General features: G+C 37.4%; 1 protein-coding gene across 1 annotated transcript in view; it reads left to right on the forward strand.

The window, feature by feature from the left end:
- Positions 1 to 21464, forward strand: part of LOC150101607 (uncharacterized) — a 278417-nt gene extending 256953 nt beyond the window's left edge. Inside the window, exon 12 of the mRNA XM_090399855.1 lies at positions 21366 to 21464. Coding sequence (XP_090255981.1) covers positions 21366 to 21464 — 99 coding nt within the window. The remainder of the gene's footprint in view (positions 1 to 21365) is intronic.
- Positions 21465 to 21822: the final 358 nt, after the last annotated feature.

Consider the following 21822-nt stretch of genomic DNA (forward strand, 5'->3'; position numbering starts at 1 on the left):
GATGGTTCCCCTGCAGTGGGAAAGAATGAAACATTTGTTGCGCTGTAAAAGAAAGAACCGGAACTAGAAGAAAAATATTTCGTCCATTACCATTGTTTAATCCACCAGGAGAATTTGTGTGCAAAAACTACCTGTTAACATTATTAGAGCAAGAGGATTGAATCATCGTCAGTTCCAAGAGTTTTTGACCCAAGAGTGCGAAGTGGATCATGGCAATGTGGTTTATTTCACATTGCCATGATCCTTGTGAATCTGGAAAGCATCTTACAGTTCTAAATACCGCAGTATAGCTGAATGGCCCGTGGGCTTCATTGAAATTTTTAATGCGACCCACACTGTCTGAAAGGTTGAAGACCCCTGATATAGGGGAAGATTTAAGAGGGGATATTCAGTTGTTTGCTGATGATGCAAAACTGGGGAGAGCAATAGTTGATAAAGGTGATGTAAATATTCTGCAAGATGATTTAAATAAATTCAAATATTTAAATGGCTATTTGAATAAATTGGCATTGTGAGCTAAGGATGATTGTCAATTTAATGTTCTTGAATGTAAGTTTATGTACTTTGGGTTTAAAAGGTTGCATATGGTGTATCATATTGCTAGTATTGGTTTGCAGGAAATTGATGAGGATAGGGACTTAGGGATAATGGTGTACAAAGAGTTAACATTCAGAGGGCATATTGCAAAAGTTGATAAAAAAAAGCTGAACAGATTACTTGAATATTGAAAAACACACTAATAAGTAAAAATAAGGAAGTTATCTCTCTCTCTCTCTTTATAAGGCTGTCTTGCAGACAACAAGGGAATAGGATGATTGGCATGTAGAGAAAACAGTTGGGTTTGAAGAGGCTTCTGGGATGAGTAGGGAGAAAAAGAAATGGTTTGAGTATGGAGAAGTCATCTAATCAGTGAAACTTGTTATAAATCCAGAAATGAACTTTTATGGTTGTATACAAATGTGAGAACTATCAGAAATAAGGGAAATAGTTGCATTAATTTTGTTCTCCCAGAAGTTGTTAGAATAATGAAACATAGTTGGATGAGATCCTGACAGTAATAGAGATGGAAGGGTATAATTTACACTGCTTGGAAAGAAGTGAATGCCCCACCCCTTCCCCATAGGCAAGGTTCATCGAGCTACGTAATAAGTCACGTTTCTAACTGATATAAATTGAAGAAATATGATGCTCCTAAGTAAAATGTGTCCATTTGAGATGAAGGAAACTGATGGAGTTTGAGTGGCATTGTGATAGGATGCCATGTTGCAGCCCTTGCTGTTCAGTAAATTGTTGATAAATTAGGCCATCCCAGGTCAATGAGTGATACTATACTGATATGGAAGCACAGAGTTAACTGCAAGTGCCACCCACATCAGATGACCCACCACACTCACTGAAAGTAACATAGAGTGCTAAGAAAGATAATACGTAAAAGCTGCCATTCGTCGGCTGACATGTTGAATGCAGAGTTTCAGGCATTGACTGGTACACACATCTGCACAAAAACACTCAGAACAGAGTGGGATGTCAGTTCAATGTTGTGAAATTTTAAAATTTGGAAAATGATGATGGAATGTAGAATTTACTTTTGGGGCAGATATATTACTGGAGGGTGGAGGAAATAAGGCATCTTGAGGTGATTGTGGATAAGGATCTAAAATTTAGAGGACAACACAACAAATTTTGGCAATGATGCAGAAGACATTGACTTGTAAAAGCAAGGAGATGATGCCTTGATGAAGCCACATACGTGTGTGATCTGAAAAGTTCTCGGCCTCGACCATAGATGGCAACTCTGTCGGCAAGATTTTTTTTTGTAAGTTGGTACATCTGTCATAAGCATCCATGTGAAATTACAAGTCATTCTATCAAGTAGTTTGTTTTATACAGCTGTCTGAAGCAAAAGTGTTATCTGTATCCCTTGAAATGGATAAATTGAGTATCATGAGGTCATAAAATTCTTTGTAAAAGAAAGTTTAACAGCAAAAGAAATTCATTCGAAGTTCATATTTGTTTTTCACAATTAAGAAATGAGCTACTGAGTTTAAACGTGGCTGGTACAGCCACGGTTAAACTTGTTGATAGTGTCTGATCTCTGGAATGTTAAATATGAAGAAAGGTTGAGACAATGTAATTTGTAGAGTAGTGGGTAGGTGGAAGAAGTGTGATATGATAAACATACCAAGTTGGTAAAGGGTTGCTATAGGATTAATGTTGAGGTTTTTCATAAAATTGTGGGAGATCAGGGGAGAGAATAAGAGATCATCCCTGGAATCTGGTAAAGGGAGGTGTGAGCAAGGGAGTCAGGAGAAAGTTTTTTGCATGGAGAGTTGTGAATGATTGCAATGCATTGCCAGAGAGTGTGGTGTCTGCAGAGAATTTGAATGTGTTTAAGGCATGGTGTAATGAGCTGAGTGTATGACTTCATGGGGTCTTAGGATAATATTAATAGTAAAGAAAAATTTTGTTGTGTTTATTTTATCTGCAATACTGATTTTAAGTTTTGCACTATTTGAAATCAAAGATTTTGGATGTGTGTGAATTGTGTGGTTTTTCATCTCTGAAATTGTCTCTGTATTGTATTCAATTGCAGTCATATTCTTAAAGACTGCATTATTCATAGCATAGTTGAGAATCTTGTAGCTTACTATTCGTGGGCATTTACACATCCCATTGTTTAAAAATTTGGCAGATTGAAGAATTGGAATGAGTGTGTGTGTGTGTATGATATGCAGGCAGTGTTAAGCATTAGGAGACATTTTGATCTTGGGATTCAGCAACAGTGCTTTGGAAATGAGTGGGAGCTGATTTCTAGATATCGGTAGTGTGTAAGAGAGTGAAGAGAATGTGAAAGATGTACGTGTAGATTTGAGCTTGGGTTGTGTGACAGAGAGATGGTTTATCTTATGTGTGTGTCAGTTGAAAGGTGGATGTGTTGGGAGAGGAATAGGACTGCTGAGAAAGGAGATAGAAGGCATGAAGACTGCATTGAGGAGGGTCAATGAAGAGATTAGGAGGCTGAAGATATTGGCTAATGTGAAGAGAATGAGTAGGTGTGACAGAGCAATGGAAAGAATGGGAGAGACAGGGGAAAAGAGGAAATTGGAGAATGTGGAAAGGAGGGAACATGGAAGAGAAAGGTAAGAATGAATCTATTCAGAGTATTATGTATGGACATTCGATGTGTACAGAGTACAGTGCCAGAGGAATACTTCCTGGGTGCAATGATAGTGTGGCAATGAAGCGAGGTAAAAATATAGAGGAGTTGATGGGTGGTATGAATACCATGAAAGGAGGTAGCATGAATTATATAGCAAGAGATTTGAGATTTGACATTAGGGATAGTGCAACAGAAGCTTATCAGAGGGAAGATAGTGTATTGCCTCCATATGATAGTGCAGAGTGGAGGTGAAGAGTAGTGATAACACTGGCCAACAAAAAAAAAATTTTTTTCTGCTGATTATGATCTGACACTTGTTTTTTACTAATTTGGGTGCGCTGATTTCAAATATCAAACCCATTTTTCTCTATCATGTCAGGTTTTTCCTCTATGGCATTTTCTTTTTGTTAATTTGTAAGTTTTTGATAGTTTTAAGGAGGCAGTACTATTTAGAGGATCAAAAAAATCAATTTTTTAATATTATTTTCTGAAAGTATGTATTAAAAAATCTGTTTCTAGCTTTTTATCAAGAAATTCAAAAAATTCCTGAAGATATAGCCTATTATTCAAAGCGGTGCGCAGATCAGAATCGGATCGCTCACTGCTCTCACTTGTTTAGTAAACGAATAAATGTGTAAGAACCTGCAATGGCACGTATTGGCGTTTTGAATGCGAGAGAGGCTGATAACTGACCTAATACATTTAGGTGATGAAAAGTAGGCGATGACAACTGCCTAAAACAAATGAATGTTATATGCGTCATAGCGGACAAAGAACGATCGAAATCAGTCAATCGTTAATCGATCGTGAAGTATGATGAGCGCTTATAGCGTTTCAATAAAGTCTGGTTTTTTTGTCTTGTTAATTGCATGTTAGTCGGCAGTGAAGAAAATACATCATGTCTACTACTCGAAATTGTGTCAATAGTGTAGATTCCTTCTGCTACATTTGTGGCAGCTTTACTGTCCCCAGTCAAAGGACAAATATCACTGATTTCGTTAAGAAAGTGTACTTTGCATACGCGGCATTTATTTATCGACACTTCAAGCAGAAGTCTCAAGTGTGTCTTACTACACAATGGGAATGTATATGGCTCAATTCCTATTGGCTATTCAGTCCACTTAAAGGAAACATATGAGGACATTAAAAACGTTCTGAAGTTATTAAAATATACAAACCATAACTGGATCATCTGTGTGGATCTTAAAATGGTGAACTTTTTACTTGGCTTTCAAAGAGGATATACAAAGTTTCCGTGTTTTCTATGCTTCTGGGATAGTCGAGCTAGAAACCAACACTGGAGTCAGAAACATTGGCCTCTTAGAATATCCTTAAATGTTGGAGAACAGAATGTTATAAATCAACCTTTAATCAACAGAGAAAAAATCATTTTTCCACCTCTACACATCAAACTAGGTCTTATGAAGTAGTATGTTAAAGCTTTAGATTTACAAGGTGGCTGTTTCCAATACATATGTGAAAAATTTCCACGACTTAGTTATGAAAAAATTAAAGCCGGTGTATTTGGTGGACCGCAAATTAGAACTTTAATGAGAGATCCAAATTTCATCAACTCTATGAACGAAATTGAGAAAGAGGCCTGAACTTCATTTACGATGGTTGCGAATAATTTTCTTGGAAACAAAAAAGCATGCAATTACAAAGATCTAGTGGAAAAAATGCTTGAAAATTTCCAGCGCCTAGGTTGCAACATGAGCATAAAGCTTCATTTCCTATACAGTCATCTTGATAGATTTCCCGAGAATTTAGGTGCTGTAAGCAATGAACAAGGCGAAAGATTTCATCAAGACTTAAAAACTATGGAAGATCGGTACCAAGGAAGATGGGATTCTCACATGATGGCCAACTACTGTTGGAGTATTCAAAGGGATTGCCAAAACAGAACACACAGCAGAAATTGTTACAAATAAAAATTTATTCCCTGAAACTCATGTGTAAGTAAAATTGTTATTTTTTTATAAATATTCTTGTAATTTTTAATGAATATTGTTAAGTAGTTATGTATCTAATTATCGGCCTCTCTCACATTCAAAGTGCCAGTATGTGCCATTGCAGGTTCTTACGCATTTATTTGTTTACTAACAAGCGAGAGCGGTGAGCACTCCAATTCTGATCTGTGCACCGCTTTGAATAATAGGCTATATCTTGGGGAATTTTTTGAATTTCTTGATAAAAAGTTAGGAACAGATTTTTAAAAGTACATACTTTCAGAAAATAATATTAAAAAATCGATTTTTTTTTGATCCTCTAAATAGTACCCGCCTTCTTAAAACTATCAAAAACTTACAAATTAGCAAAAAGAAAATGCCATAGAGGAAAAACCTGACGTGATAGAGAAAAATGGGTTTGATATTTGAAATCAGCGCACCCAAATTAGTAAAAAAAATAAGTCTCTTATAAAAGTCAGCAAAAATTGTGTTGGACTGTGTAATGAATGAGATTATGTGTGAGAAGAAAGTTCTGGAATGTGGGAAATTGTTAGAATAATGAAACATGGTTGGATGAGATCCTGACAGTAATAGAGATGGAAGGGCATAATGTATTTGGGATATTGGCTTCAGAAATGAGAGGGTATACACTATGGCAGAGCTAGGTGGAGTATGCAGAGAGTAATAATAGCTACATGAATACTGGCAGTGCACTGGTTTTTCTGTATCCAAATGCTAGGAGAATTAGGAATAATGGGTATGAGTTGATGGCACTGATTTGACTCAGTCTCTTCAAAAATAGTTGGATCAATGAAACTTGGTTAACTGAGAGAGGTATAGTAGAATGAAGGGTATATAATATTTCAGCAGGATAGAGAAGGTAAATGCTGTGGCGGAGTGTTACTCATGATAAGAGATAAATTATGCGCTCTTAAGGTGGAGAATCACAGCAGAAATAGCACTAATGACTTTGAGAGAATATATGGTGTGAGTTTAGTGGAATGTTGCTATCAACTCGGGAATATAGATGGTACTTACTTTACTTTCTGAGTCTGGAACACCAATCATATCCTCTCCATCCAAAAAAAACAGCGGCTTGTATCACTTTGTCATTGACCATCAGAATGTCATCCGTGGAGCACACATCGATTAGATCTGGGCAACATAAAAGATGTTTGTCAGTTTGGGCGTCCCCACAGTCACAGCTGTCATCATCTGCATAACCCCATTTCATCAGGTTACTTCTGTATCTGGACACTCCCACTCTAAGACAGTTCAGAGTCCTCCAGGTGCTATAGGGTAGGTGATATCCCTTGGTTAACTCTTCCTTAATTATTGGGGGCTTCTTGAAGTTTAACTGATTGATTCCCTCCATAAAACAAGGCATCACTCCTCAGGTTTATGGATCATGGTGATGAGTAGGAAATGTTTAGACAAATCGGCTTGGCAAGTGCAAAGGGATAATCGGGGGAGGGGCTTCAACTGTAGCAATATAAGCCGGGCAAAGGAGATAGCATGCAGTACTAAGGAAACTAAATTTTTGGATTTCTTGAGGGGACACCTGTCTTAGGTAGCATGTTGTGGAGAGAACACGAGGATCAAGAGTTTTGAATTTGATCATAACATCAGAGGATCTGACTGTCACAGATGCCATACTTGTCTCCAGATGGTGAGTGACTATATAGTCTTAGCTTGGAGGATGAATAGTCATTTCATCAACATCATTGCCCATGGGTCGAATGCTTGTTGGTATCTGATGTTTGTTTCATCATTCTTTGCCATTTCTCCCTGTCCATTGCCAGGTGACTCAAATCCTACATACTCTTTCCACACCATTATTTCACAGTCTATCCACTCTTGCCTTGACTGTCCTTTTCTATTTATACCTTCCATTGTACCAAGCATCAAGGATTTGATCTTTCTACTGTTATCCATTCTGCAGATATGTCCAGAAAACTTTAGCTTCCTTTTGGATTATTTTGTGCATTAGATTTTCTTTGCATCTTTGTGATACTTACTTTGACAGTCTGGTTGGCCAAGTGGTTAGCCTATCCGCTCTCCAGCCAAAAGGCTATGAGTTCGAATCCTGTCGTGGGCATGGATGTTTGTAATTATCTGTGAAAATACTAGTGGTGGTGAGCAGTAGATGGCATTGGTGTAGATGATGGTGATGGTAGTTGTAGTTTGTCCTAGTTGGTGGATTGAGTGGTGAAGGCAGAGAGTTGTAGAGTAGGTATTCTCCCTTGATGAGTCTTTGGACTCCTTGGAGATATCACAATAATAATAGTAATGATCGTTTTTCATTTGTTGCTTTTTGCAACCATCCAATTCGTAGAATCTTTCTATAACATGTTCTTTCAAAAGGCAATATTCATCTCACATTGACCATTACCCATGACTCACAGCCATGGAGAGCACTTGGGAATATGCATGTTTCCAGTAATCTCAGCTTTATGGGGGAGACTCACTGATTTATTTTTTCATATCTTATCCGTTGCCTATAAGTTTACTGTAGTTTTTGTTATCTGAGATCTTATCTCTTTTTTCTAAATAGGCATGTAGTGTAGAAGTATTAATGCAGAGGGAATTTGTGGAATTATTGGCAAATAGAGATGTTTTAAAGATGGATTTGGCTGAAGCATACTGAATTAATTTTACAAACTTTTTTTTAATACTCATTAAATTTTAAAGCCTGGTGTTTCAGGCTAGAAAAGCTTACTCACTCCATTAATAAAAGGTAAATATACAGGTTGTGAATAGAGTTCATGTTGTGTAAATAGTGCAGCCAATTCTGGTCTTGTTCTGATAAGCTCGCTGGTAAATTTTCAAAACTTCACTTTCTTTCTACATTTGGCCATAACATATAAGGCTAAGGCAACAAATTATAGGCGATCTGTATATCTGGATTTGTAGTTAAGGTATTGAAGAGGTTGGTGAGATAGGATAGGATGGAAAAGTGGGTTGATAACAGTAGTATTCTTTGTGCTTGTCAGCATGGGTTTGTTAAAGGGAGATCCTGTTTTACAAACTGACATACTATACAAGGTGATGAATGTATTGGACAAGGGAGAGTTTTATGTTGAGCCCATACATAACAGGTTGGTTGATCAACCTATAGTATATTAGTACCGTATATGGGGAGATGCATATATATAGTGGTATGCTTAAATTTTGCAAAGTCTTTTGATAGATTACTGCACCTCAAGTTGGTCACTAAAGCAAAGCAGATGGGATTGGATAATAGACTAGTGAGTTGAATATGTGAATGACTATCACATAGGTATGAGCAAGTTATGTATTGGGGGGGGGGATCTCGAAAGAGGAAAGTCACTAGTGGTGTGCTGCAAGGGTTAGTTTTGTTATTTAATTTGTACATTAATGCTATTGGATTGGTTTAACTGATTCACAACTGTTTGAAGATGATGCAAAACTCGGAGAGCGATGAGTAATCGAGCAGAAATTGTGACCTTACAGGAGGACTTGAATAGATTATACGAGTGGGCAACAGTGTGGTGTGCTGTCAATTGTATGGAACAGTCACTTCAGTGTTTCCAAGTGTAAGGTTTTGAAATTTGTTCTTGATCAGTCTTCATGGATTATTGTACACAGATTTGGTCTCCTGGTTTTCATGATGATATGTTGGAAAGAGTCCAGAGAAGATTAGGTTGTAACTGTTCTTTGGGATGTGGAAATGAGTACAGATTGAGGAAATGCAGTTATCAAAGTTTTGAATAGGAATAAGAGAGGGGGATATGATTGAGACATATAAGTTGGTAATGGATTATTACCAGGTTAATGTGGAAGAAATTTTTTCTAGAAGGAGATTGAACAAGGGTACTTGCTTGGAAGCTGTATAAGGAGGATGTGAGCAAGGGCATATGTTTCGGTTCTTTGCATGAAGTGTTGTTAGTCAATGGAGCATTGCCTGACATTGTGATGAATGCAGATTCATTGAATGAGTTTAAAGCATGGTTTGATGGGCAGTGTGTAACATTGTTTGCTTACTGCAGTGAGTCTTTAGACTCCATGGAGGTATAGTGTTAATAATAATATAGATGGATTCATAATATCCTCCATTTTGATATAATAAAACTATCATTTAATTTCATAGAGAACATATTTAAAAAACAATACAGCATAAAAATGAACAAAATATTGCACTTATTTCTTCAAATAAGAAAAATATTAAGGGAACTTATTTTAAATTGTGAAACATAGAGAATAATTAGGGATCAAATTAATTCATGAAAATTAATTTTTCAGCATTTTTTAGAATAGCATACATCTGGTTTCTTCATAAATATTTCAGACTTCTGAAAAAAACTTGAGGACTAAGCGGGTAGCTAGTGCTGAAAGAATTTTTCTGAGAAATTGTATTGCAGAATAAGTTTACTTGTTAGCCTTAGGAATCCTTCTATTCATTTGGTCATACAAGATAAGGGTAGGCTTTTTTCCAATTGGTTGCATCTGATATGATGCATATAACAGGAGTTTTTCTGCTTTGGCTGACTGAATACCGAATCTTTCTATTGATTCAGCCAAAGCTGAATATCTGAAAAATGCCAAATCGACTATACCGAAGCAGACCTGAATATTTGGTGCATGCCTACAGGCAACAATGATAGACTTAGGAGCAAGCTTGCAGCAGTACAATGAATGAAAGAGTTAGAAGGAAAGGAGGTCATTAATGCATAGAAGATTTTTAAGATAAAATTGTTGATATCAATGGCAGATGGTATACCTCAAGTGAAGAAGATGAAGCGATTTAGAGTCAAATAAATGACTAGAGAAATTAAACAGAATTGTAAATGAAAAAGGAGATTATGGAAGACATATAAGAAGAGAGGTGGAGAACAGTTGCATGAGGAATATAAGGCTCTACCTAGGAAGTGGACTAGTACAGTATGTAGAGAAAAATTAGAATACGAAATGAGACTAGTGCTGCAATCCAAGAAGAATCCCAAGGAGCTATTTAATGATTACTTTATTAGTGTGTCATCCTGGTACATCAGGTTTTACTTCTTGAGGAATAAGGAGTGGTGGTGTGTTGAAAGTGAATGAAGATGATGTTTTCTGAATACCGAGTAGGCTGGATGTCAGTAAGATGGGGGACTAGATACAGTTTGCCAGTGTTTTAAGGGAATGTGCTTCAGAACTGATCATGCCATGAATCTGGTTGTTTAATGAAAGTTTTGCAATGGGACAAGTTTCTGGAAAGCAGAAGGAGGGTAAGATTGTGCCATTGCATAAAGGTGGTGGTAGAATGCAAATAGCAAAGTATAGGCCAGTTTGTATTTCTTCTTTATTTGTTAAGATTTTGGAGAAATTGGGGGAGATAAGTGTAATGTTATTTATACATGTCAGCATGGATTTGTTAAGGGATACTTGTTTTAGCAGTCTTATGTAAAGTGGGTGCAATGAGAATAGTTCATGAGGGTAAGTCATGCACTGTCATTTTTTTGGATTTTGCAAAGGTATTTGACAGGTGCCACATAAGTCGGTTTTGAATTTGCAACACATGGATTTTGTATATCAGATTATTGGATTGGAAACTGACTTTCTGATAGATATAATAGTGCTGATGTTTTGACTTTTCAAGAGGATTTGAATAAGCTGAAAAGGTAGGCAAATGGAGTTTCAGTTTAATGCAGCTAAATGTTAGGTTTTGAAATTTGGGATCTGCAGATGGGATGTTTCATACTCATTTGGTAGAGTTATACTTGAAAACATCAAAGAATCAAGGGATTATGGTTAAAAAATGAAGTTTAGAGGAAATATTGCAAAGGTTATGAATTCATCTCAGAAAATTATTGCAATAATGAGGATGATATTGACCACTAGATTAAGAGTGTTAGTCCTATTGTATGAAGCTTTGATCAGAACTACATCTAGATTTCTCTGCTCAGATCTACTAGGATTTGAAGGAGATGAGATAATCTTGCAGAGGGTGCAGAGACTGGTAACAAAAATATCAGGAAATGTACAATGTTAGTTATGAGGATAGACTGAGGGCATGCAGACTGCAGAGTTTGGTGGATAGAAAAGAAAAGAGGAAAGGAGAAGATATAGGTGAGACATTTAAGCTACTGAAGGGTTAATATATTTTCACACTGGAGATTTTTCCTATGGTAGAATGAGGGAAAATCAAGAACAAGGAGCTTTCCCTGGACATTGCAAAAGGAAGTAGTAAGAGTAAAAAGTAATGTTGGTAGGAACATGGACTGTATTACCTGAGTGGATGATGAAAGTGCAAATGATGAGTTTAAATAGTAATATGATAGATTTGTGTTGAGTCACATTGACCTTCAAGGATTCATTTGCCTCCATAGAGTTCAAGAAAAGTAGTAATAATCATCAAGTTGTTTACACTGAAGTTATCTGAGCTAGATAAGAATATTTCTTTCAGTTTTAAGGAAAGAATAAATTTGAGAATGATGTTAACTTTGAACAAGAGTGAGGTGTGTTTTGGAACTGATTGTATTGAATTTAAAAAGTTGTTACTCCTCGAAAGGATTAGCAAAGAATTTTGTTTTCTTTGTTTAGTTGTTAGAAAATCTTTTTTCCTGAAGTTAAATTTGTCCGTATGAGAGTGAGAAATTGTATCCTTCATGAAATCTTTTTAAACAAGTTTTATGTAAATAATTGTATTTGTATATTTTTATATTAATGACACAATGCTTTTTTTGTACTAGTGTTTTTATTTAGGAGACTTATATGTGAGATTTATTTGAAGGTTTGGGGAAACTAGTACTTTTTAAAAGTAAATAAATTTAAATAATGGAAACAAACTAAAAAAAAAAAATTGATGCTATGAACCTTTCAAAATACCCATTTGAATTTCTCATAGCTGTATATTATCTGCAGTGGTTACTATCCTAATGTTTTTTTACCAACTGATATCATTCTCACTGATTCCACAATTCTTTCTTCTGCTGGCCACATGTCAAAAGAACTATGGGATTTCTTCTTGGTCTCATTGGGTAATTACTGCACTTTGCACCTGGCAATAAATTATATTGTTTAATCTTTTGTCCAGGTGTACAAATAAAGTTTGTACCCTAATTTCACAACTAGGGTATTTTATATAGAGACTGTTGACTTTGCATCAGTTACCTTAATGTTCCATAATGCAAAGCACACTTCCTTTTGAACGTGCATATTGCTATGCATTATGGGAAGTGTCATAACTTAGACTGTCTTTGACCTTTATTGAGGTCCGATCATTGGAAGGTAGAACCAAGGAAGATACCAAGGTTAAATTAATTCATAGATCATGTATATATCCCATATATTATTATTATTATGGGCAACTCCAAGGAGTCAACAGACTCATCGAGGGAGGCCCTAACATCATGTCAAGAACACCTATTCGTCTTTCACACAGTATCTATCATACCTCGCCTTAAACTCATTCATGGTCATAGCACCCACAACAGACTCTGGCAGCTTATTCCACTCATTTACCACTCTCCAAGTAAAGAACCTAGCTCTAACATCCCTGTTAACCACATTTTTGCCCAGCTTCCATATATGGCCCCTAGTCCTCCAGCCCTATTCTCAAAAATATCTTCTGGATTAATCTTATAGAAACCCTTCAGTAATTTGAATGTCTCAATCATATCACCCCTTTTCCACCTATCAACCAATTTTTGCAACCCACAAATCTTCAATCTGTTCTCATAAGGTTCACTCCACAGACCTGCTACCATCTTGGTCACTCGTCTCTGCATCCTCTCCACTTCCTCTCCATCAAGAAGAAACCCTGGCGCCCATATCTGGGCACAGTAGTCCAGATGGGGGTCTTATCAGGGTTCGATATAGAGGTACAATAACTTGTTTGTCTCTGCTCGTTAAAGTATTTTTAATTAACCAAGTGATTTGATGAGCTGTTTTAGCCACTTTTGCAATGTGCCCCCTAAACTTCAACTCCCTATCCACCAACACTCCCAAATCACTGATTGGGTATCAGTGAAATCTCATGAGAAAATAAAGCTGAATTTATTGAGCTGTCATGAGGTAACTACCTCAAGCAGCATATGACAGAAGGAATGCCAGGACAAAGAGTGTTAAATCTGATTATAGTGTTGGCACGGGTTTCAGTTAAAGACAACTGTTCTGCTTCCAGTTGATGACAGTGACCATGTGGTACTGACTTTTGAAATGGCTAAGTCTAGAAATGTTCTATTCAGAAAAGGTTACCCGCTGAACTACAAAGCAGAAAATTATGACTAGCTGAGGAGTATTCTGGGTTCTGTCCCATTGTATCAGGTTTTTCGGTGGAAAGGATATCAGTAGTGGATGGAAGCATTTAAAAAATACTTATGAGGCATATTGGAATGTGTCCCTAAAATTCAAAGAATTATTATTATTATTATTACGGGTATCTCCATGGAGTCAGTAGACTCATCGCGGGAGACCCAAACTAGCAAAACAATATCTGTCATATCTCTTCTTGAATTCATTTACAGATGAAGAGCTCACAACAAAGTCAGGCAATGAATTCCACTCATTCACCACCCTCCAGGCAAAAAACCTTGTTCTGACACCTTTGTTAACCACACTCTTCTTTAATTTCCAGAGATGACCTCTTGTTCTTCCATCACTATCACACAGCTGAAACATTTCCCCTGCATCAATCCTATAAAAACCTTTTAGTAATTTGAATGTTTCTATCATATCCCCTCTTCTTCGCCTATCAGCCAATCTCTGCAATCCACAAGCTCTCAATCTATCAATGTAGGGAGCATTTTTTATATCACTCACCAACTTGGTCACTCTTCTCTGAACCCTCTCCACAGCCTCCTCATCTCCAAGGAATCCAGGTGACCAGACCTGAGCACAGTAATCCAAATGTGGAAGTATCAATGCTTTATAAAGGGGAATAATAACCTCTTTATCTCTGGATGTCAGTGTGTTCCTCAACAACCAAGTAATCCTATGTGCAATCTTGGACACCTTAGCAATGTGTCCTCTGAACTTCATCTCCTTATCTACCAATACCCCTAAGTCCCTAGCCTCATCAATCTCTTGGAGTACCTTTCCATCTATGTAGTACACAGCTGGTAATCTTTTAATCCCAAAATGCAAGACTTTACACTTTTCCACATTGAACTGACATCCATTTTCTTTTGCCCATTTTACCAGCTTATTTAAATCCTCCTGCAAACTTTCAACATCAGCTTGATTTTTTATTGCACTACACAACTTTGCATCATCAGCAAACAACTGAATATCTCCCTTTAAGCCGTTTCCTATATCATTTATATACAAATTAAACAACATTGGCCCAAGCACAGAGCCCTGAGGCACACCACTGGTCACCTGCCTCATTCTGGACTCGGCTCCTCCATACACCACCTTATGGTATCTCTCCCTGAGCCATTCTCCTATCCATGTCACCAATTTAATATCCATTCCCATCTGCTCCAATTTGCGTAACAGTGTTCTATGGGGTATCCTGTCAAAAGCCTTAGCAAAATCCAGAAGTACCACTGTGTAGCCAGTTCCTTTGTCCAACTCTGATGTTATTCTATTATGGATAGTTAATAGATTGCTAAGGCAGGATCTACCTTTAACAAAACCATGTTGGCCTCTATAGAGTATCATATCCTGATCCACCCATTCTTGAATTTTGTCTTTAACCAACTTTTCCAATACTTTAACCACTACTCCTGAGATGGTGATTGGTCTGTAATTCAATACTGCAGTTTTAGAGCCACCCTTATGCAAAGGAACCACTTTGCCTAACTTCCACTCCCTAGGGACCATACCAGAGTTCAAACTTAAATTAAATATCCAGGTAAGAGGGGTTGACAATTCATTTGCACATTCACGCAACACCCGAGCTGATATTCCATCTAAGCCTACCGCAGTGTTTGCATTTAAGTTTCGCAATATATTTAATACCTCTGATTCTTTAGCTTCAATTCTCACATTAGGTATTGCTATAGGTATAGAGATATCCTCACTTGGGTGATAGACTTTTGAAAAGTGATCACTCAGTAACTCGACTATTACATCTGATTTTGTCACCTCAATACCATCAGCACCCACTAAGGTTATCCTTCCGAAGTCATTCTTCCTCTTACTTGCCACATAGCGGAAGAACTCTTTGGGATTACCCTTGGTCTCTTTGGCTAAGGTCTTCTCATAATCTGATTTAGCTTTTCTTACTATGCTGGTAACCTTCCTAGCTTGAGCCTTGTACTGCTCATGGGTGTCCTGATCGCCCTTCTCCTTGTAAATTCTCCATAACATTTTCTTTTTTTGTAGTTCAAGCTTGATACTACTGCTCATCCATCTAATGCCTGCTTTGTTTGACCTCCTGACCATGGGGACACAATCTGATATTGCTTTCCTCAGATACCCACTGATTTTATCCCAAGCACTGCTAACATCTTTCCCTTGCAATATGTTCTGCCATGGGATGGCTGCAAGCTCACTCCGAAGCTTGTTATAATTGCCTAACCTGTAGTTTGCATTTTTTGTTTGCATGGATACTAAAAGAGTGTTTTGCTCAACTGGCCGTTCCTTTAACCTGGCTACTTAATGTGAGTCTCAGAACAGGGAAGATTACACGAGTAGAAAGAATATATGATAATTCCATTGTACAAGAGTGGTATACAAAGACTGATGTATCCTGGAGTGGTGGTGAAGATTTTGGGAAACATGGTAAGGGACAGAAAATCTATACTCTTCAGTGAATAACATGGGTTTAATAAGTGAAGGTTATGTTTATGCAACTTCCTCACATTTTATAATGTTACCATTGAGTTAGACAGGGGGGGGGGCGATATACCATGATAATTTTGGACTTTGCTAAGGCTTTTGTCAGAATACAGTAAGGGGGACTTTTACCTGAGTTGGAGAGTATGGGATTGGATTGTAAAATATTGGTGTGTACAAGCAGATGGATGACTGACAGATATCAAAAAGTGGAATAAAGAAGTCTGCATCATCAAGATTTAAGGTGAATCACCAGTATTTATCTGATGGAAAAAACCCTGCTGTCCATACCCACTGTGGCTATAGTGGGCCTGGCTATGGCTGAGGAAGATCCTTAAGCTCCTCACTTCTCCGATGGAGAATCGAATCTAGGACACTCCTTCCCCAGGCATATGGTTGCTAAGCACATAGCCACTAGGCTGACCCTTGTAACAAGGCTTATACGTTGGTCATACATAACTGGTAATTAGCTTATGGAATTAACAACGCATATAATGGATATTAATTAAAGCAAACTTTAATGAATACCTTCAATATTTCACCAACGTCACGTTGCCATCTTCAGGAACATACAAATATGGTATGTGCACGCAGGCACTAACAAAAGCAAATGAGGAAGAAGGCAAGAAACTAATATTCTTCCTAAAGTCCTAATAGTGCCCCCTAGCAGGCTAATTGGGTTGTCTTGGCCATTGGGCTGAAGATCTCATAATGTAGGCTTCCCAAATTTGGGGTAGTTTCATGCACCCAAATTTGTTGATGTTTGGAACGTTTTTTTAGAGCTGCTGATAATTTCATGAATAATCTTTCATGGAATCATCAGCAGCTTGCTGATGATTCCATGAAAGTTGAACTTGCTGCGGTGTATTATTTTAGTTTTCTTCCAACGAATTCTATGGCGGGTATCTAAGGCATGGTCTGCCAGCCCCGAGTGGCTGTACTGGTGAAACCGGATGTAGTTCTGAAATCCTGAAAACCAGACGTGTTCTGAAATCCTGATATTCGCTGTCCTGCCTGTTTGGCAAAGTAGGACAATTTACAGCTGCAAGGGACCTGGTATACACCAGTAGGTCTAGGGGGAGTGGTTGGTCTTTGGTAGAGTGGATAAGGGATGCCAACTTTTTATATGGTCTATAAAAAGAAGTCAGGTCATATTTTTTGAGGATATTGGTAATTTTCTCAGAGGTGCCCCGGATGTAGGGGATGGTGATAGATTTAGTTTAATCTTTATTGTGGAGTGGGGGGTTGTGGTTTACTGGTTTTAGTATTTTTTTGGGGTTGTAGCCATTGGCTAAGAAAGTGTTGAGGATGTGGTTTAGTTCAGTGGTTAGGGCATTGTGATCTGAGCAGATTAATTTTGCTTTGTTAAATAGTGTTTTTATAACCCCATATTGTTGTGAGGGGTGGAGGATTGCTGGAGAATGTATCTGCCTGTATGGGTGGATATTCTATAAACAGACAAGACCAAAGAGCCATCAGGCTGGCAAGTTATTAGAGTGTCTAGGAAGGTACCACAGCCACCACTCAACACGGTTGTCAACATCTCTTCCGCAGTTTTAAAGCCTGAAGCACTCACTGCACTTTCATGTGGTCACAATTTTGCCCTAGCTCCTAAAAGAATACCTTCTGAGGTAATCATGATCCAAATAGAACGTGGGATTCGCAACCTTCCTAACCATATCGCCAACAACATCAGACTGGATGTAGCCAGTGTTCTCACCAAAGCAAAACCTCCAAAAACCAACTTATCCAAAGACGAATATGCAGCTCTACTAGAAATGAAGAAAAACAAAAAAATAGTAATCACCAAAGCAGATAAGGGAAACGCCACTGTGGTTTTCATCCAAAAGGACTACACAGGTAAGCTTAATGCTTTAGTATTAGACCATACCACCTACCTCCCTATTGATTATAATCCTACCAACTCTCAGATTAGAACTCTCCACAGACTCTTTAAGAAGGTAACTTCTTGGCCTGTGGAAGTCACTAACAAACTAAAACCTTATAACTCGAGACCACCCCCGATTATATGGACTTTCAAAAATACATGAACAAAATGTGCCATTACATCCCATAGTGAATGGCATCGATTTCCCCCACATACAAATTAGCCAAACATTTAGCCAAAGCGCTCACACACTATACTGGCAACACACCATCACACATAAAAAAAACTTAGCTCACTTCAAAGCCAGTATAGAAAACCTCTCACTCCAACACACGGACATAATGGTCAGTTTTGACGTCTCCTCCCTATTCACTAATGTCCCACTCAAGGAAACCCCTAGACCTCATCCAAGCTAAGTTTTCTCCTGATATCTCAGCCCTATTTCAGTTCACAATGAACTCAGGCTATTTTGTTTGGCAAGGAAAATTCTACAAACAGATAGAGGGGACATCCATGGGTTCACCACTTTCCTCACCCTTGGCCAACTTCTTTATGGAGACTTTTGAAGAGAAAGCCTTAAACTGTGCCGCACAAAAACCCACCATTTGGCTTCGGTACGTGGATGATGTGTTCGCTATTTGGACACATGGCTCAGATACACTCCACTCCTTCCTAACACACTTAAACAACCAACACCTCAGAATTCAGTTCACCTTAGAAAAAGAGGAAACCAACACCCTCCCTTCCTAGACACTAATCACTCGCCAGCCTGATGGATCTTTGGTTTTCTCTGTTTATAGAAAACCCACCCATACAGGCAGATACATTCACCAGCAATTCCCCCTCCCACACACGCACACAACAATATGGGGTTATAAAAACTCTATTTAACAGGACAAAATTAATCTGCTCAGATCACGATGCCCTAACCACTGAACTAAACCACATCCTCAACACTTTCTTAGCCAATGGCTACAACCCCCAAAAAAATCAAAAAAATACTAAAACCAGTAAACCACAACCTCCCTCCACAATAAAGATTACACTAAATCTATCACCATCCCCCTACATCCAGTGCACCTCTGGGAAAATATCCAATATCCTCAAAAAATATGACCTGACTTCTTGTTATAGACCATATAAAAAGTTGGCATCCCTTATCCGCTCTACCAAAGACCTACCTGGTGTATACCAGGACCCTTGCAGCTGTAAATTGTCCTACTTTGGCCAAACAGGCAGGCAGGACAGCGAATATCAGGATTTCAGATCACAAAGACTTCATCCGGTTTCACCAGTACAGCCACTCGGGGCTGGCAGACCATGCCTTAGATACCCGCCATAGAATTCGTTGGAAGAAAACTAAAAGAATACACCGCAGCAAGTTCAAGTACGAAAGATTATTCATGGAATCATCAGTAGCTCTAAAAAATGTTCCAAACCTCAACAAATTTGGGTGCATGAAACTACCCCAAATTTGGGAAGCCAACATTATGAGAACTTCAGCCCAATGGCCAAGACAACCCAATTAGCCTGCTAAGGGGCACCATTAGGACTTTAGGAACAATATTAGTTTCTTGCCTTCTTTCTCATTTGCTTTTGTTAGTGCCTGCGTGCACATACCATATTTGTATTTTCCTGAAGATGGCAACGTGACGTTGGCGAAATATTGAAGGTATTCATTAAAGTTTGCTTTAATTAATATCCGTTATATGCATTGCTAATTCCTTAAGCTAATTACCAGTTATACTAACCCTGTGGACTAAAAGCACTAGGCTATCTGCACGGTGTAAAGGGAAGAATCATTGAAATTCAAAAAGTAATCCCAAAGAACTCTTTGGGATTACTGTTTCTTTGTGATTCCATTTCTTTCCTGATGTCCGTTCTTCCTTTCAATCAATCTATGTTCCCATAGTTCAAGTCTCCAATAATTATCACTCTCCACTCTGAGCTTATTTGCCATTGCATGCTGTCTGCATTATTCAAATGCTCTGCCTCATTATGTGTTATTTTAATAGGCTTATTGTATACCAAATCTTGTGTAGCAGTCATTCCATTCAGTTAAGGAATTCTGACTTATCTGGATTTAATAGTATAATTCCTGCATAAACAGCTGAGATTAAAATTTCCAGTTTTGATGTTAGGCATAATATCACTTTCTTCATAATGCTGCAATGCAAATCATTGTATTTTTTGATGATTTTTCAATAATGTGTCTTGAAGTGAAAATCTGATCTTGACGACCTTTATTTGGTGCAAATCCAATTTGCTCTTCTTAGAGTTCTCTTCTACAGATTTTCTTACCTGATTCCCAAGTATGCTTGCAGAAATCTTATCTGGTACACTCACTAGGGAAATTTCTCTTTAATTCTTGCATTCACTTTTATTTTCCTTTTTACAGATAAGCACCAGTTTTCCACCTTCTAATCAGAAATTCTAAATTATGCTGTGCAGCAACTGCAAAACTTGTACCTTGATATTTGAGCATTTTGACTTGAATATCATCTGCTCCAACTAACTTACCACATTACAGGTTTTTGGTGGCTTTTCTACCTTAACCAATAGAGTACTCCTGATTGCATTATTTCTCGAATGTTTTCTACCACATCAAGAATATCTTCAGTTTTTATGCCATCCTTATCTCCAATTCCTTTTATCATGTTTCATCCATTTTGAAGTTTTTTAAATAACCTCCAGAACATTTGACAACCTTCCTGATATTTGTCTTTTATTAGCCAGCGAAGGTTGGTCGATTGGTAGAGCCTCTGCTATTAATCGCTCGCAGAAACTTAAGCGAGTTTGAGCGCAGTTAGTAGTTGGAATGGATCAATTGTTCGATGGTTGGCACACTCTCCCTTGATGAGTCTTTGGACTCCCTAGAGACGTCGCATAATAATAATAATAATAATATTCTTATTAGTCTTCTGATGATTTTGTTTAACTACTTTTATATATTGCTTTACTTTCTTACATTTTCTCAGTATTCTCTCAGAGTCCATGTACATGTTACTTATTGAGAACTTTTGATATGCTTTCTTCTTTTTCATGATTCTTTTTCTGACTCCATCCTTGGAGTTCTGATCGTTAAATCCTTGGATATCAACAGTTCCCTAATTCCCTAGCTAAATTAATGTTTTTTTCAGAGTTTGCTAATGAGTTTTCAAGGTTTGGTCTTGTTTTCAAGCTTTTATTTTTTCCTTGAATAATATTTCAGTTTACAGTTGACATCTGAAGTACCTCGACTTTGATTATTTTTAAAGCGTTCTTATTCATTTTTAATCTTTCCCAAAACTTAAATGATCACCTCCTTTTCAAATCCCCCATACACTAGTGTAATCAGTCAATATGAAGATATATCACCTATCAACAATAGCATAATCAGTGTATCTTCCTTATAATTTTTTTTTTTCTACATGTGAATTTGTACACTTGTATGCTAGAAAAATATTAAGGATCTCCTAGATTTCTCCTGAAGAGAAATCTAGAAGATCATTTTTATTTATCAGCTGCCTATATAAAATAATTTTAAAAAATTTCCTGTATTTATAAATTCTTCATTTTCCTTCCTTGATTTAGTTATGTTATTACATATATCTGTCATTATAAAAAAAAAAGTGATATGTTTAATGAAATAATTTAATTTAAGGAACTGAGGTTACAAATTCATACTGTGCAAGTTAAAACACGAGAGACCCTGGAGAGGATATTTCCTTCTATACAAATTGAAAATAACTTGGTAAGATAGCTCCAAACTTAATTCAAAACTTAATTATTTACTATAAATTTTCTCTATTTAAATATTATTTATTTGTAAGCATATTGCAAACATGTATTTGAATGAATCTATAAAAGGAAACTCAGTTTGTATTTGTTGTGGTATTTACCCCAAGCTGCCACTTATTATTAGGAACAGCAATTAAGATCCCTTCCTCCCCTTTTGCCTTAAAAACAGCTTGTATTCTCTGTGGCATTGATTCAACTGTCTAAAATGTTCTGCTAGGATGTTTATTCACGCTGTCGCAGGAGCCTCACCCAATTGTTGCATATTACGATGGTCTGAAAAGTTCTTGGCCATAACCATAGATGGCAACACTATCGGCACG

The sequence above is a fragment of the Typopeltis vanoorti genome, chromosome 11, assembly GCF_054136105.1.
Source record: "Typopeltis vanoorti isolate ZY-2024b chromosome 11, IOZ_Tvanoo_1.0, whole genome shotgun sequence".
NCBI classification, from domain to species: Eukaryota; Metazoa; Arthropoda; class Arachnida; order Uropygi; family Thelyphonidae; genus Typopeltis; species Typopeltis vanoorti.